Source organism: Myxine glutinosa, chromosome 3 (genome assembly GCF_964187855.1).
Source record: "Myxine glutinosa chromosome 3, kmMyxGlut1.1, whole genome shotgun sequence".
Lineage (NCBI taxonomy): Eukaryota > Metazoa > Chordata > Myxini > Myxiniformes > Myxinidae > Myxine > Myxine glutinosa.
Genome location: NC_136263.1, coordinates 140643004 through 140659488, shown reverse-complemented (window position 1 = coordinate 140659488; position 16485 = coordinate 140643004). Strand labels below are relative to the sequence as shown.

General features: G+C 48.2%; 1 protein-coding gene across 11 annotated transcripts in view; it reads left to right on the top strand.

The window, feature by feature from the left end:
* LOC137423159 (CD166 antigen) overlaps positions 1-16485 on the top strand; it is a 292494-nt gene that overhangs the window by 216656 nt on the left and 59353 nt on the right. For 6 of the 11 annotated variants that reach the window (XM_078774647.1, XM_078774643.1, XM_068110005.2 and 3 more), the window contains exons 6-11: positions 7598-7798; positions 8842-8963; positions 9332-9539; positions 11594-11724; positions 13264-13402; positions 13658-13779. In XM_078774647.1, coding sequence (XP_078630773.1) covers positions 7598-7798; positions 8842-8963; positions 9332-9539; positions 11594-11724; positions 13264-13402; positions 13658-13779 — 923 coding nt within the window. The remainder of the gene's footprint in view (positions 1-7597; positions 7799-8841; positions 8964-9331; positions 9540-11593; positions 11725-13263; positions 13403-13657; positions 13780-16485) is intronic. The other 5 variants (XM_078774648.1, XM_078774646.1, XM_078774644.1 and 2 more) reach the window with 1 other exon arrangement.

Below are 16485 nucleotides of genomic sequence, written 5' to 3'. Positions count from 1 at the left end.
GTCGCTCGCCGAGCGCCGAGTGCTTTGAACAAGTGCAAAAAAGAAGTACTTTATACGTGTCGTGTGCGGGTGGGTAAACGAGTGTACCGGCCTTACACGTCCTGGAAGCAAGTGGTCGCAAGGTGCACACTTGCTCCGTTTGCTTCCAGGTCACAGTAAGGCCCTTTAATAACCAGCGCAAAAATACGTATTTACAGAAATCATTTAGAAAAAAAACGAATAAATTGCTACAGTCGTTTATCGAAATCCCATTCGTGATGGCTCACGCCACCTATATCGCGGCATCGGTGCGCAAAGAAGCCCCAGACCACCTGCTCCCCCATGTATGTACACATAACTTCCAAGTTCGTAAATCATATTGGACAAGACAAGACACACTCACCTTTTACTTGCTTGTACAATTGATCTCAGCGGTGCCTCCAGATTGTGGAAGAATTTTGTGTATGACTCACAGGACTCCAATGACCGCACACAGGTTTACAAAAGGTCTGGTTTATTAACTGTATTTACTTCATTCCAATTACCAAAATGATACCGCATAATATAATGGATCAGGTTAACTCTTTTCGCTGGTCCTTCTCGTTCATCCGACACTCCCGTTCGGTCAGCGCTTCACGTAGCAAGTACTGTCGACTCCACGTTTGCTCTAGTTTATATGGACAGACTGGACTTAATCCTCTGTCCGCTGAAACGTTAATCCTTTCTCCGCTGATGCCCCGAGGTCATGCATTGCACCGAGTCCTGGCATCAGCTCGCTCCCCTCCTGCTGTGATTTCCATTTACACAGTAGGGGGGGGTGCTCTAGCCTGGGGCCTTGACCAGGTGTTTCAAGAGATTACCATGTTCATGCACATTCTGACACTCATTTACAAACTCGTCTTTAACAGAGTTTGCATGTAAAATGTATCTGCTTTGTTACCAGGTTAATTAATAAGTTACCAGTGCCAATTAATAAGTTACACTGAGTTACACTTCCACACTACCAAGGAGGAAGCGGACAACGTTGTTAAACAAAAGTGTCTTTATTGATTGGCAAGAGGTCACTGTAGCACTGGCGGGCTCCGGGCTGCGCGCCCAGTGTATATTCTGAGGCCACGCCTACCCCTTGGGCATGGCCGCCGCCCACTTGGTGCACGGAATGATGTCACCACGCCAGTGGGCTTTCGTGTCCGCCACACGCACCCCCCCAGAATTCCCGCGCACCTGGAGGGCCAGTTTGCGGGGCAAACGGATGACCCGGCCGAAGCGCCCTCTGGCGACCGGCGGCGTCCGGGGTGCAGGGATGCCAGCTGGGATGCCCCCGGCTGTACCCGGGATGGGTGCCGGACCGGGGGGCGGCGTGCCGGCGGTGCTGGGCGGTGCCGGGGGTCCGCCCGCCAGGGGGCGGCCCCAACACGGGGGCCGAGCCACCGGCGGTGGGTGGTCCACGTCGAGGTGGGCCGGCTTGAGTCGATCCACCGAGACGCGGTCGGGAGTACCGCCGATGTCCAAGGTGAAGAATTTCACCCCGGTTTCCAGCACGCGGAAAGGCCCGTCGTACGGGGGCCGCAGTGGTGTCCGGTGGGCGTCGTGCCGGACGAAGACATACTCCGCGGTGCGAAGCTCCGGGGCGACGTGTGTGGGTGGGTGCTCGTGGTGCGCCGTCGGCACCGGGGCGAACCTCCGGGCGGTCTCCTGCAGCGCGGAGCACTCCTGCGCCGTGGACCAAGGTTCCGTGGGGTCGGGGAGGAACTCGCCCGGCACCCGCAGCGGTTGTCCAAAGACCAACTCCGCCGCGGATGCGTGCAGGTCCTCCTTGGGCGCCGTCCGGAGGCCCAGCAGGACCCAGGGTAGCCTGTCGACCCAGCCGCCGTCGCGGAGGGTGGCCCGGAGCACGGCCTTCAACGAGCGGTGGAACCGCTCGCACAGGCCATTAGCCTGGGGGTGGTAGGCCGTGGTGCGGTGCAGCTGGACCCCGAGCCCCCGCGCGACCGCCCCCCAGAGCTCCGAGGTGAACTGGGGGCCGCGGTCGGACGAGATGTCCGAGGGGGCGCCGAACCGGGCGACCCAGGTGGCGATGAACGCCGGCGCGACGTCCGCCGCCGTCGTTGATGCCAAAGGCACGGCCTCCAACCACCGGGTGGTGCGGTCCATCATGGTCAGGACGTGGGTGAAACCCCGCGAGGGGGGCAGAGGTCCCACCAGGTCCACGTGAACGTGGTCAAACCGACGTTCCGGCACCGCAAACGGGGCCAATGGGGCCTGGGTGTGTCGGTGCACCTTCGCGCGCTGGCACGCGAGGCACGTCCTGGCCCAGCCGCGGACGGCCTTCCGGAGGCCATGCCAGACAAACTTTTCGGCGATCAACCTCTGGGAGGCCCTCGTGCCCGGATGGGACAGGCCGTGGATGGAGTCGAAAATCCGGCGCTGCCAGCCCGCGGGCACGATGGGGCGAGGCCGTCCGAGGGAGACGTCGCACCAGAGGGCCGTGCCCGTGCCGTTGAATGGCACCTCGGTGACGCGGAGGCCCGTAACGGCGGTCTGCAAGGCCTGGACGTCGGGGTCGGCGGCCTGGTCTGCCGCCATCCGGGCATAGTCGATGCCGAGGTGGACCGCGTGGGCCACGGACCGGGAAAAGCAATCCGCCACCGGGTTGTCCTTCCCCGCGACGTGCCGGATGTCCGTCGTGTATTCGGACACGGCCGAGAGGTGAGGCTGCTGCCGGGCCGACCACGGCTCAGCAACCTTGCCCATCGCGAACACCAGTGGCTTGTGGTCGACGAAGGCTGTGAACGCACGGCCCTCGAGCAGATGGCGGAAGTGCCTGACCGCCAGGTGGAGCCCGAGCAACTCGCGGTCGAAGGTACTGTACCGGCGTTCGGGCGGGCGAAGCTGCCGGCTGAAGAACGCCAGCGGTTGCCAAGCTCCACGCACCCATTGCTCGTGCACCGCGGCCACCGCGTAGTCCGAGGCGTCGGTGGTGAGGGCGATCGGTGCATCGGGCGCCGGGTGCGTGAGCATGGTGGCGTTGGGCAAGGCGAGCTTCGCGCTGACGAATGCCGCGTCCATCTGCTCGGTCCAGGTGACGTCACCTTTGCCCGGCTTCCCTCGGAGGGCCTCGTGCAGGGGGCGCAGGAGCTGGGCGATGCGGGGCAGGAAACGGTGGTAAAAGTTTACCATGCCCAGGAACTCCTGGAGCCCCCTGATCATGCGGGGGCGCGGAAACCCTTTCACCGCCTCCACCTTGGCCGGTAGGGGGACAGCCCCGTGCCTGGTGACGCGGTGCCCCAAAAAGTCGATTTCGGCGACACCGAACCGGCACTTGGCGGGGTTCACGATCAGGCCGTGCAGGCCCAGACGTTCGAAGAGCGTGCGGAGATGGTGTAGGTGCTCTTCGCGGGATGCGCTTGCGACGAGGATGTCGTCCAGGTATACGTACACAAAATCCAAGTCGCGCAAGACGCTGTCCATGAGGCGCTGGAACGCCTGAGCCGCATTCTTCAAACCAAAGGGCATCCGAAGAAATTCGAAAAGACCGAACGGCGTGATGACAGCCGTCTTCGGGATGTCCTCCGGCCTGACGGGTACCTGGTGGTAACCGCGTATGAGGTCCACCTTCGAGAAGAAGGACATATTCGCCAAGCGGGCGGAAAAGTCCTGAATATGGGGGACGGGGTAGCGGTCGGGGGTGGTGGTGTCGTTGAGACGGCGGTAGTCCCCGCATGGTCACCATCCCCCGCCGGGCTTGGGCACGATGTGGAGCGGCGACGCCCACGCACTCTCGGAGCGCCGCACGATGCCCAGCCGCTCAAGCGTAGCAAACTCCGCTTTAGCTACCGCGAGCTTCGTCGGCTCGAGGCGGCGTGGCCCGGCGGTGGGGATGTGATGTTCCACCCCGTGCTTGACGGTCCCCGCCGAGAAGGTGGGCCTCATGAGGGCCGGGAAACCCACGAGGAGGCGGGTGAATTCGTTCGCTGCCGGAAGCGTACAGATGAGCCTGGCCGGAACTGAGCCGCTCTGCAAGCCGCTCGGCGAGCCGCTCGATGAGCCGCTCAGTGAGCTGCTCAACGAGGCGGGCAGCGCGCATGCGAGCGAGCTGAACGTCTCAGCCTGGACAAGCCTTCTGTGCTTGACGTCGACCAACAGGCCATTGGCACAGAGGAAGTCCGCGTCGAGCAGTGCCATAGGCACGTCGGCAGTGACGAACGACCACCCGAAAACCTGCCCTCCGAACCGCAGAGAAAGGCAGCGTTTTCCGTACGTGCGAATGGGCGTACCGTTGGCAGCAAGCAGCGCGGGGCCCCGGCCCGCGGACTGCTTGTCGGACGTACCGGCGGGAACGACACTCACCTGCGCTCCCGTGTCGCACGGGTAATGGCGCCCGGATAAGGTGTCCATTATGTATAGGAGGCTGTTTAATCGGCCGGCGCTCAGTGCCACTACTGAGGGCCGGCCCGGGCGTTTCCCGACCTGCCGAATGAGCACGGCGGGCGACATTGCCGAGCCTCGTGGCCGAACCTAGCGTGGAAATGGCGCCAGGTTTGCGGCGAAGTCGGAGGCCGCGGTTTCCGCGGTGGTGGTGGGCGGGGCGTGGCAGCCGCCACGAGGCGCCCCTCGGAGCAGGGGTGGGCACCCGTAGGAGGTTCTGGCTCGGGAGCCGCTACGGCCGCACCGAAACTCGCCCGCGTGTCCAAAGCCGCGTAGTACTTGTCGGCCTCGGCCGCGAACACACGGGGTTCCGTTGTCGCGGAACCGGCCAACGCGAGGCGGACTCGTGCCGACAGCTGGCATCGAAATAACGCCCGGAATAGAGCGTTCGGGGTTTCGTCGCCCATGAGCGACAGCATATGGTCCATTCGGACCGACGGTCGCGTGTCACCGAGCTCGGGGAGGTCCAAGAGGCGATCGGCCCATGCGTCCACGGTGAGGCCAAACGTGGCGAGGAGGAGACGCTTGATCGCCCCGTACCTGTCATGGGCCAGTGGGTTCCTCAGGGCCGACACGACGCGGGCGGCCGCGCCGGCCCTGAGGGAGGCGACCACGTGGCAGTAGCGTGTCTCATCCGCCGTGATGCGTCGAAGCCTGAACTGGGCTTCGGCCTGCAGGAACCAGATCTCCGCCTGAGCTTCCCAGAACTCGGGGAGCTTTATCGCTACCGCGTTGGTTGCCATGGCTGTGGCGGGTTTGGGTGGTCAGTGACGGCTGACCAAAACGTCGGAGTCACCAATGAAGCGCGGTGCTACGCGCGCGAGTTGCTACCAAGGAGGAAGCGGACAACGCGGTTAAACAAAAGTGTCTTTATTGACAAGAGGTCACTGTAGCACTGGTGCGCTCCAGGCTGCGTGCCCAGTGTATATCCTGAGGCCACGCCTACCCCTCGGGCGTGGCCGCCGCCCACTTGGTGCGCGGAATGATGTCACCACGCCAGTGGGCTTTCGTGGCCGCCACAACACAACCATTTACTGTTGGCAGTGTCCATGGAAGAAAACTTGTGCTTTATGTCTTTTTAGAAGCCACATTAAATCTACAATATCTGTGATATCACTACTACTACTACTACTACTACTACTACTACTACTACTACTACTACTACTACTACTACTACTACTACTACTACTACTATAACTACTTTCATAGCTCAAATTAATCACACGTTCTTGTGGGGTCAGCCACACGAGGTGTTCCTCCCCGCATTCCTCTATTCTGAGCAACCTCTCACTGCTTTGTTCACAATGTTCTTCACTGCGATCCTTTAATTACCCTCGCCATAGGAGGGTGTATTGCATTTGAGTCCGTCCGTTTGTCTGTCTGTCTGTTTGCTTGTTTGTCTGTCTATCTGTTTGTCTGTCTGTCTGCACAGAATAAATATGATTTTCTCTGCAACCATTGGTCTGATTGACAGAAAATTTTCACCATAGGTGCAACTCCACCTGTATAATAAAAAAACGAAGATAATTATAACGTCCTAGATTACATAGTGTCGGCGCTATCTTGGAAAAAACAAAAAACTTTGCACCTCTATATCTCTGAAAGCGCTGCATAGTAAAATTGAGACATGGCTTATTGTAAATAACTCTCCATGGGGAATAACGTATGTTAATGATGATGACATAGGTGTCTCCATTATGACGTTATAATTCGACAAGTAAAAAACTTCATCCAATCAAGATGACATTTCTTGAGCGTCATCTAGAGATAAATTGTTGGAGAGAAAAAATAATGATGGCGTCATCAGTCACGTGGTTTGGCCGTTCGGCGGGCATATTTGTTTTAACACAAAAGCCTTTAAAAAAACCCCACTAAAAACACGTCCTGGCGAGGGTCTGCCATCTGATTGCTCTTTTTTGTTTATTTTTCAAAAATAAGCCCCTTGTAAATCCCGCTGTTTGCTTCATATTACTTAAATTTGACATCGCATAAGATGTTTTTTCTTCCATTTTTACTGTATAAACTACATTAAAACAAAATACGATCCAAAGTTTTTTGTGAAATCAATTTATTTTTAACCTCACAAAATTTCTTTGGAAATATCCTTATAACGGTTAAGCACATTTCACATGTATCATTGAATTTAATTTGTTTTCAAAATGCAGTTGCTGGGAATGAGATCAAAACTCTCAATCCATGTGCAGCCTTTATCCAAAAAGCTGTTGGAGTTGTTGGGGAGTTGTTGGTAAGGCTAGAAAGTTGCCCATGCCCGTACAGGATTTGAAACAGGATGTATGGAAGCAAAAAAATGCACATGGCGTCTTCTGTCATCGAGCAGGCAAGCTGGGAGCAGCAATTCACATTTGTCACATCTGATGTAATTTAAATGCTCTAATGGTGGTGAGGTGCTCCGTTTGAAACTGTTTGTTTGATATATGCAGCTTTTTGATGCCTAGGGGCCATCTTATTATAATGGAGCAACCGTATATGGTTATGTATGTATATTTGTAACCAAAACATCTTCTTCTTCTTCAAAAATTTTAGACAAATTCCGCCATGTTGTTTAGATATATATAAGGCTAACCTAAGAAACACATTCATGACTTACCTGTATTCATCAGCGCTAATTTTTTTGGTTAATTTGACTTCATTAATAGACCAAGGTAAGTGGTGTATTGGGGGCACGTCTGCTCTGTGAGGCTGGCAGTTCGACTTTCCCATTCCAGTTTTTGATACATTTGTATTGACCTTCCCTTCCTGCTCAAACTGATAATTTAAAGTAAATATAAATTTGTGCTCAATTCCTTGCTATGTATACGTGTTGGGTTCCGATTTACAGTATATATTCAGTCAAAGCACAAAATATATTTGGCCGACCTCCCCCACCATCCCCCACAGCACCATTCACCCTATCCCCCCTCCACCATTCCCCATCCCTTAACAATGCCCAATCCACCATCACACCCACTAACAAACACCCACTGTTCCTCTGCTTCTCTCACTCCCGGAAAAAGCAGGCATGGTCAAATATGCCTATGCCTCTGCAGTGACGTGTGGCGAGGCCTGCAAAGCACGCCAATCCACGCTAGTGATAAAATTTTGTATTGGTATCCAAAGCCAATGACCAATTGCAAATTTAATAGTGGGTTACAAAGTTTAAAGTCATTATTATCTGATGTCATCTATACAGAGCAGCAAGTGCAGAATGTGTGGACTCGACAAAAGAATCAACTGTGGTCATTGGAGTCGGTACTAACACATCAGATCACCAGAAAAGACGACAACACCCGGTTCCATTGCCAGCTGGTTTACAATATGTCTGGGGCAAACTTTGGGTGGCCGCCAAAGGAGCACAACATCAACTCTACCTCGGTCAACATTGTTGTTCATTGTGAGTAGCACCTGGAGGAGTTGATAATTACAAAATGGAGATGTTATGAATGAGATACCACTTGATGCTGAATTATTTACGGTACACAATTATCGCTGTTGTTGCAGTCGGTAATTCAGGTTGTAGTTGTTTTAAAAAAAATGTAAACAGGCCCCTCATACTTTCAGAGCACACTTTGATTGGGACTTGCATGCCTAAACATGTAATAATAATAATAATACATTTATTTTATATAGTGCTTTTCAAGAAGCCCAAAGACGCTTTGACAGAGTACAAAAAACAAGTGCAAAAAGACAAAAATCAATAGGTAAATAATCAAAGCAAAAGGAAGGAGAAGGAGAGGAGATAGTCAGGGGTTAAATGCTGTGGGTTAAATGTTGAATGCAGTGTTGAACAGGTGGGTCTTGAGTGATGTTTTGAATGTGGTGAGTGAGGAGGAGTCTCTGATGGTGTGAGGTAGTGAGTTCCAGAGGGTGGGAGCAGCGATGGAGAAGGCCCTGTCCCCCCAGGATCTGAATTTGGTCCGGATGGGGGGGGGGGGGGGTCAGGAGGTTGGTACCAGCAGAGCGGAGGTTGCGGGTGGGAGTGTGTCTGGAGAGGAGGTCAGCCAGGTAGGATGGGGCCAGGTTATGGAGGGCTTTGTAGGTCAAGAGGAGGATTTTGTACTGGATTCTCTGGGGGATGGGGAGCCAGTGAAGCTTATAAAGGACGGAGGTGATGTGGTCACGGGTCCGGGAATGGGTGAGTAGACGGGCAGCGGAGTTCTGAATGTATTGGAGTTTATTGGTGATTATTGAGGGTGAACCATAGAGGAGGCTGTTGCAGTAGTCTGAACCATAGTGCAACTGCTGTTGCAGTAGTAGTTGGAAGAATATTGATAGAGCTACTGCCTTCGCAATTAGAAGACTTGTTGATCTAATTTGGTAAATCATGTCTCGTCCACTTCAGGGAAAATCAAGCAGACGTGATCACCAAGTTAAGGATGATTTTATTACCAAACTTGCCTCTTTTCCCTGCTCATTTTAATGCTCATTCCAACCTAGATCCTGCGACCGAGGCCATGCTCCACGTGCAGGGACACGCGCTGGAAGGACATGTCGTTACACTGGAATGCAGCACTGATGGGAATCCACAGCCCCTTTACTCCGAGTTTTATCGTATTCTTGTAAGTAATAAAGGCCATGTCTCTTTTTCTTATCGTCTAGTTTTCATCTGACTCTTACTCCAAATGGCAGTAATTACTTTCATAATACCATCGACGTGTCATGAAAAATGCCAACACGAAGTAGCCCCACGTGAAATGTTCAGGCCATTGTACCTGATGACATTGCAAAAAGCAACAACTTCAGATGAGTTCAGAAATTGTGCAGAATTTTGTTACAACATTATAACCAAGGGATACAATTTTATTTTACTTTACCAAAGCTCCCACATGCGGGAGTCTGAGAAAAATCTGTCAGTCTTCTACTGGATAGAAGTTTCTCTGGCTCATACCCTGGTATGTCTGACGGTGTCGCTATAACCTGCCCGCAGGATGATGGAAGCCGGTTGCACCTAGCGAATGGCAGGGAGGGAAACCGACTACTCCTGTATAATGCATCTCGGGACGATTCTGGGGAATACGCCTGCAGTGCTGCCGGTTTGAGCAACCTCCAAGCGACCACCGACCTTCACGTGCACTGTAAGCCCAAAGGCCTGGTCATGCCCACGCCTCAGCGTGCAAGCCACTCTGTGACGTGGGGTGAGTGTGACAGAGTGATGTTACAGGTGTTTCTGGCTGTTTGGTGTGGTGTCGGTGGTGCAACAGCTTGGGTAAAATATTAGTGCTGAGGCCATTAAAGTAACTTTTATTCATTCGTTTGCACATTGGGCAGAGAGTCAACTATGAGATCAGCTCACAGGTAGCATCATTACTGGGGAACAGCTATAGGTATACCTATGTAGGTTAGAGAAGGAATTTGGAATTGGTCGTGGATGGCTCACCTATTCTCTGCCACATGTCTAACACGCACCACCTAATGGGAGCAGACTTGTCCCCAGCTTAATGTCCATCTGAGGGATGGCACACTTTGTAATGCAACTCCCTACCTGTGAAGCACCAATCATACAGTTCATACTTTTGCCCGAGAATCAAACCTAGAGAGTCAAAGGTAAGTATGCTACCTATAGACTAGACGGATTTATGGAAAAAGGCCATGTATAAGCTTCTAGGTGAATTTTTGGGTAAAAGTTGGGAACCTCACTTTTTAACATAATTAGGGTATGCTGAATCTGGTTAACGCGGTTCTCAAGCCGAATTTTGAGTTTTTCAATTTTGAGAGTTTGAGTTTTGAATTTCCCACTTCCCACGTGCACAATGTGAACATCTTTGGATGATGTCAGGTACATCAAAGAAACGGCGTTATACACCAATTGATGCCGTTTTAAACAATCTACCGAGAAGTTTGTCCACAGCACTGCTACCATTTCACGCATTAACTGGGTGTGACACCACCTCCTATTTTGCAAATCACACAAAACGAACATCATGGAAAGTCTTCAAAGAGCACCATAAACTGCTCAATAACTCGGGCATTGGTGAACTCACAGAGGAGACGATCAAATCTGCAGAAGCGTTCGTCTGCAGAATATATAATGTGCACAGAACAACCTCTGTTGATTCAGCACGACATATGTTGTTCTTCAAGACTGGTAAACCAGAAACAATGTCAACGACAAGTGATGCTCTTCATTTCCATTTGATGCGAGTACACTATCAAGCCATGGTATGGGGAAATGCTCATTGTGCCATACCTGACCTTCCTGCACCTGTGGAAATGGGATGGAAACGAGGTGATTCAGGACTAGAGCCTATTCTGATGTCACTGAGTCCAATCCCAGAAAGTTGCCTCGAGATGATTTGTTGTGCATGCCAGAAGCAATGCAAGACTCGACGCTGCAAATGTCGCTATTCAGAGTTGAGGTGCACATCAATGTGTGCCCGTCAGCAACAGAGTGATGATCAGACCCCTTGTATGAATTTGATGTAGTTTGGCAAAACAACATGTGTGACATTCCTGAATGTTTGTGCTTCATGGCCATGTATACTTAATTTTAGAATAAATGGTTGTATGAAACAATGTCTTATTAAACCCATTTCCCATTCAATATGTCGCCAACCATAATATAGACGACGGATTTATGAAAAAAAGCCATGTATAAGCTTCTAGGTGCATTTTGGGGTAAAAGTTGTAAAGTTAAAGTAAAAGAACTGCATGTATATACATGATATATAAATGCTTGTTCAAAGAAATTATCCAAAAATGGCAATTTGGCCGCCATTTTGTTAATGCTAATTAGGAGGTCAAAAACTCAAAATTAGGCTTGGGAACCGGGTTAATCGAAATCAGCATACCCTAATTATGTTAAAAAGTGAGGGTCCCAACTTTTACCCAAAAATGCACCTAACATTCACATTTCTCAGAAATCTGTCTAGTCTACTACGCATCATCTCGCACGACAAGCTTCACAACAATTGCAAGAAGACTTTGTAACTTGGCTTAACGAGATGAAGATTGTTGACCTAATACCAGGCAAGCATGTGCAGATGAGATTTAAGTGTGAAATATTAATTGTAATAAGAAACGGCTTGAAAATAATGGTTATTAAAAGCTTTGTGCTTGGAAATACCTTATATGTATCGATTACAATGCATGTGACAAACGTGAAAGCTGCTGGAGTATACAACAAGCTGAATGTTTGGCTGATGCCCCCGCACATGAAATGGTAAAAATGATTGGTGGGTGTGTTTTGCAGACATAGATAAACCTATTCTGAGTCATAGGGAAGAGATTCCTGCCAAACTGGGAACATCCCTAGTTGTGCACTGCAATGCAAAATCTTCGACCACACCCAAATATGCGTGGAAGAAAGAAGGTATAGGAATGGTAAGTGTGGTACCTTAACACCATGTTGGATAGGGCTATTCCCAGTTCTGCATTGCGTCTAGATTGGAAGTATGCACACATTCTGAGCTGTCTAGACAGGATTTTAAACCTCGAGCCAGCTATAAACTGTCATCCTGGTATTTCACAGGCAAGGTGAGTCATCAATGTGTCTACCGCCATCCCTCCGATTGATATTAAAGTGACGTCCCGTCTTCCAACATTAGTTGGTGGATGTTAAAGATCCTACGGTGTGCTTCACAAAGAGCTAAGTGAGCTAATGCCGGTACCCTGAACAAATTCCAAATGTGTGCTCTAATCTACAGGATGCATCAGCCGCATAGCCGCACTCCCATTAATGATGAAAATGGAAGCCACCAAGTTTCATCCGAATCCCTCCACAATTTTACAGATGTCGTGATTTTCGAGATATCGTTTTGAGATATCCAAATTTTTGAGATATTGAGATTTGAGATATCGTGTATATCGTTTTTGACCCTCTCACTCAATGAGGAAGAATCACTTAAAAATTAAAAAAAATTCTCGTATTTGGATCCGGATTCGGATCTTCACCAAAATTGAATCGATTCTTCCTTGTCGCACACCCATCTGTCCATCAAAATTTGTCAAAATACGCCCACAACGTTTTGAGATATCTTGCTCACAAACCAACAAACAGACAGACCCACAGACAGACATGGTGTGAAAACATAGCCTCCATCCACCTTCAGAGGCAGAGGTAATGAATAAAAAAGCCCCAATGGGGACTCAATAACATTTCCCCACAGTTTCTGAGATTTTGAAAAAACATTACCTGATTTTGATGCTAAAATCCTCTTTTCAGCCTCTTATATAGGGCAGATCCGGATGGGGAGCACATTCCCATGATACCTTCTGATGTATCGTGCCAAATTTGGTCCGTTTCGGTCAAGTCGTTGGGGAGATGTTTTAGTAAAAATGAGAGGTTCGGAGAAGGGGCATGTGGCCCCCTTTCCAGGGGAGATATGACCATGAAGAACACGACTTAAGGTTAGGGCATGGTCCCGATGCCTCGTGGCGAGTTTTGTCTAGATCTGTCTAGCGGTTTCTGCGAATATTTTTGAATGAAATACCAATGTTTGAGGCATAACCTCGCATTTACACCTTTTATAGGGGGTGCATCCAGATGGGGAGCACAACCATATGAGACATTGCTGTTCTGATGGATCGTACAAAATTTGCTCCATATTGGTCGGGTAGTTTGTGAGGAGAAGCTGTTTTAATCAAATGTTAATGGGCGTATGGACGGACGGACAGACGGACACCGCGACATACTCCACAAGGTTATTTCGAATAAATAACCTAACCAGTGCTGTAAATTTATTTACCAACATGTGTGTTTACTTTGCATAATGTTGGTTATAATTGTGCCCTTCACATTATAAAATTGTAAGAAAAGCATTGTAGTAGTAACTCTCTGACAATATCAACCAGATATGCAAAAATACTCCATTTGTGTGCTCCTGTTGTCTTTTGACAAGCCTGACACGATGTCTTTTGCAGGCAGGGCAGGTGGTATCTCTGGAGTCCACATTGCACATAAAGAACGCATCCTACAAGGATTCTGGAAACTACACCTGCGAGAGTGTACTTGACATCCCAGAGTTGCGCACCAGCACCAGTGTTGTCATAATCATCGAGGGTATGCTCGCAATGTTTCTCTGCTGCTGTTGGAAGTTCACATCATTTTTGTCTTGCAAGTTTTGCTTTCTGTTATTTTACATGCTGGTAACCGGAGGATTGGATTTCATTTTTGCTCATTTTTTATTTCATTTTTGATAGGGTTTCATTTTTTTCATTTCATTTTTTTTTTGGATTTGGAGGATTGGATTTCATTTTTGAGGATTTCATTTTTGCTCCTCGGACCAGATTTTTATTAGTTTATCTGTGTGTCCAGGCCCCCCAGTTGTGCAGGGAAATCGTGAATCCTGCACCGTTTGGAAGGCAGACCTCGTGTTGCAGTGCCATGTTCTGGGATTTCCTAAGCCTCACATTGTATGGGACCATAAAGGAGCAGTGGTAAGTTTTTTTTTTTGTTTTGTTTTTGGCTTTCTTGCTTGTAGGTGGAAGCCAATTGTTTTTGCTGGGATTCTTTTTTTTTCCCCCTTTGGTCTAATATTATGAATACTTCTCGGAACCTGTGACACCGATACATTTAATACTTCACAGGATTGATCGAGGTCTTCGGATCTATAGTTTATACCCATCAATGAATCTGACTGGTTTTCAATCTTTGGATTTAACGAAAAAAAATAACAACTCGAAGAAATCTCAAAAATCTTCTTCTCCAGAACTGTTGAACTGATCATTATGAAATTTAGATATGTTATTGATGTACCGTTTTGCTATAATTTTTTAAGAGACGCATCTCTACAAATTGAAAAATGTTTTTTGACATTGAGAAATTGATAGATGTCGATGGAGAAAATTGGTTTATATAATTATGTTGAAGGCTATAGCAATTATGATTTGAACACTTGTGGCTATATCCAGTGAATTATTCTTTGCCAACCAAGATGGTATCCACAGCAACCGAGACAATAATGCTTATTCCGACCTGAAAGTTAGTTTTTCACAAGTCGTATAATTGTGCTAGTTTCAAAAATGATAAACTTCAATGTCTCATACTTGGTATTACCGTCATCTTTCTTCTTTCAACTGGGCATAAACATTCTGGAATCCCATTATACTTTTACCTTTGCCAGGGTATTGCATTTGGATCCGTTTGTTACTTGGCAATTTTTTTGTTTTTGACAACTATGTTGATCACTCCGGTTTGTTTGTGTGTGTGTGTGTGTGTGTGTTTGTGTGTGTGTTTGTGTGTGTTTGTTTGTCTGTCCGCTCACTTGTACTTGCCTACAGGTTTTGTTTGTCTTGCCCACAATTTTAAACCGATCTTCACCAAACTTCACCAAACGGTAGAGTTTGTGGTCTGACAAAATCTTATTGATTTTTGAGGTCAAAAGGTCAAAAGGTCAACATAAGCCAAAGGGCAACCACTTTGTCCATATTTCTAAAATCCTCAATTTTCAACCACCAATGGCGATTTTTTAGAATTTGTATATCAGCTTACTGAAACCAACCACCAACTATTTTTGAGGTAAACATAGGCCAAAAGGTCAACATAGGCCAAATTTCTAAAATTGTCAATTTTCATCCGATTAACTTAAAATTTGAAGACGATTTGCAAATCAGGTCACAGAATTCAACCACCAATTATTTTGAGGTTAAAAGGATGCTCTACTGAGTGCCATTCTACTTTGTTCTCTTTTGCCAAGTGTTACTCCATGGGTGATTTTTCATTTGTCTGTCTGTTTGTTTCTTTGATATTAAATATGGCTCATTGTCAAGTACTACTCATGGGTAACAACATACATTCATGATGATGTCATCAGTTCCTTTATTATGATGTCATAATTAGACAAGTAGAACGCTTGATCAGATCAGTTTGAAATTTCATGATGGGCATGATCTACACAAAAATTGTATGTGAAAATTAAATTGATGATGTCATCGTTCACATGGTTCGGCAGCCATATTGGATTGAACATAAATCGACCTCATCAATAAACTACCCAAACACCGCAGCTAATAAACACCACACAAAATACAAATTCGTCCTGGTTAGGGTCTGCAATCTCTGATTACTCTTTCTTGTTTTTGATTGGGTTTCACAATTGTAACGAAAATACCTTAAGTTTGAAACATGACTTAAGAGGTTACCGTATCTATTTATTACATCTGCAAATATAATGGAATTGCTAACCCCTCCTCTCCATCCTGTATGCTACATACATACAGTGTATTCAGAAAGTATTCAGACCCCTTCACTTTTTTCACATTTTGTAATGTTGCAGCCTTATGCTGAAATCGTTTAAATTCATTTTTTCCCTCATGAATCTACACTAAATACCCCATAATAACAGAGAAAACAGGATTTTAGAAAGTTTTGCAAATTTATTAAAAAGAAAAAACTGAAATATCACATTGACATAAGTATTCATACCCTTTGCTATGACACTTGAAATTTAGATCAGGTGCCTCCCATTTCTCTTGATAATCTTTGAGATGCTTCTACACCTTGATTGGAGTCAACCTGTGGTAAATTCAATTGATTGGACATGATATGGAAAGGCACACACCTGTCTATATAAGGTCTCAAAGCTGACAATGCATATCAGAGCAAAAACCAAGCCATGAGGTCGAAGGAACTGCCTGCAGAGCTCAGAGACAGGATTGTGTCGAGGCACAGATCTGGGGAAGCCTACAAAAAAAATCTCTGCTGCATTGAAGGTTCCCAAGAGCACAGTGGCCTCCATAGTTCTTAAATGGAAGGAGTTTGGAACAACCAGGACTCTTCCTAGAGCTGGCCGCCCAGCCAAACTGAGCAATCGGGGGAGAAGGGCCTTGGTAATGGAGGTGACAAAGAACCCGATGGTCACTCTGGCTGAGCTCCAGAGATCCTGTGTGCAGTTGGGAGAAACTTCCAGAAGGACAACCATCACTGCAACACCCCACCAATCTGGGCTTTATGGCAGAGTGGCCAGACGGAAGCCTCTCCTCAGTGAAAGACACATGAAAGCCTACTCGGAGTTTGCAAAAAAGCACCTAAAAGACTCTTAGACTGTGAGAAACAAGGTTCCGTGAACCTTCGACCTCATGGCTTGGTTTTTGCCCTGATATGCATTGTCAGCTGTGAGACCTTATATAGACAGGTGTGTGCCT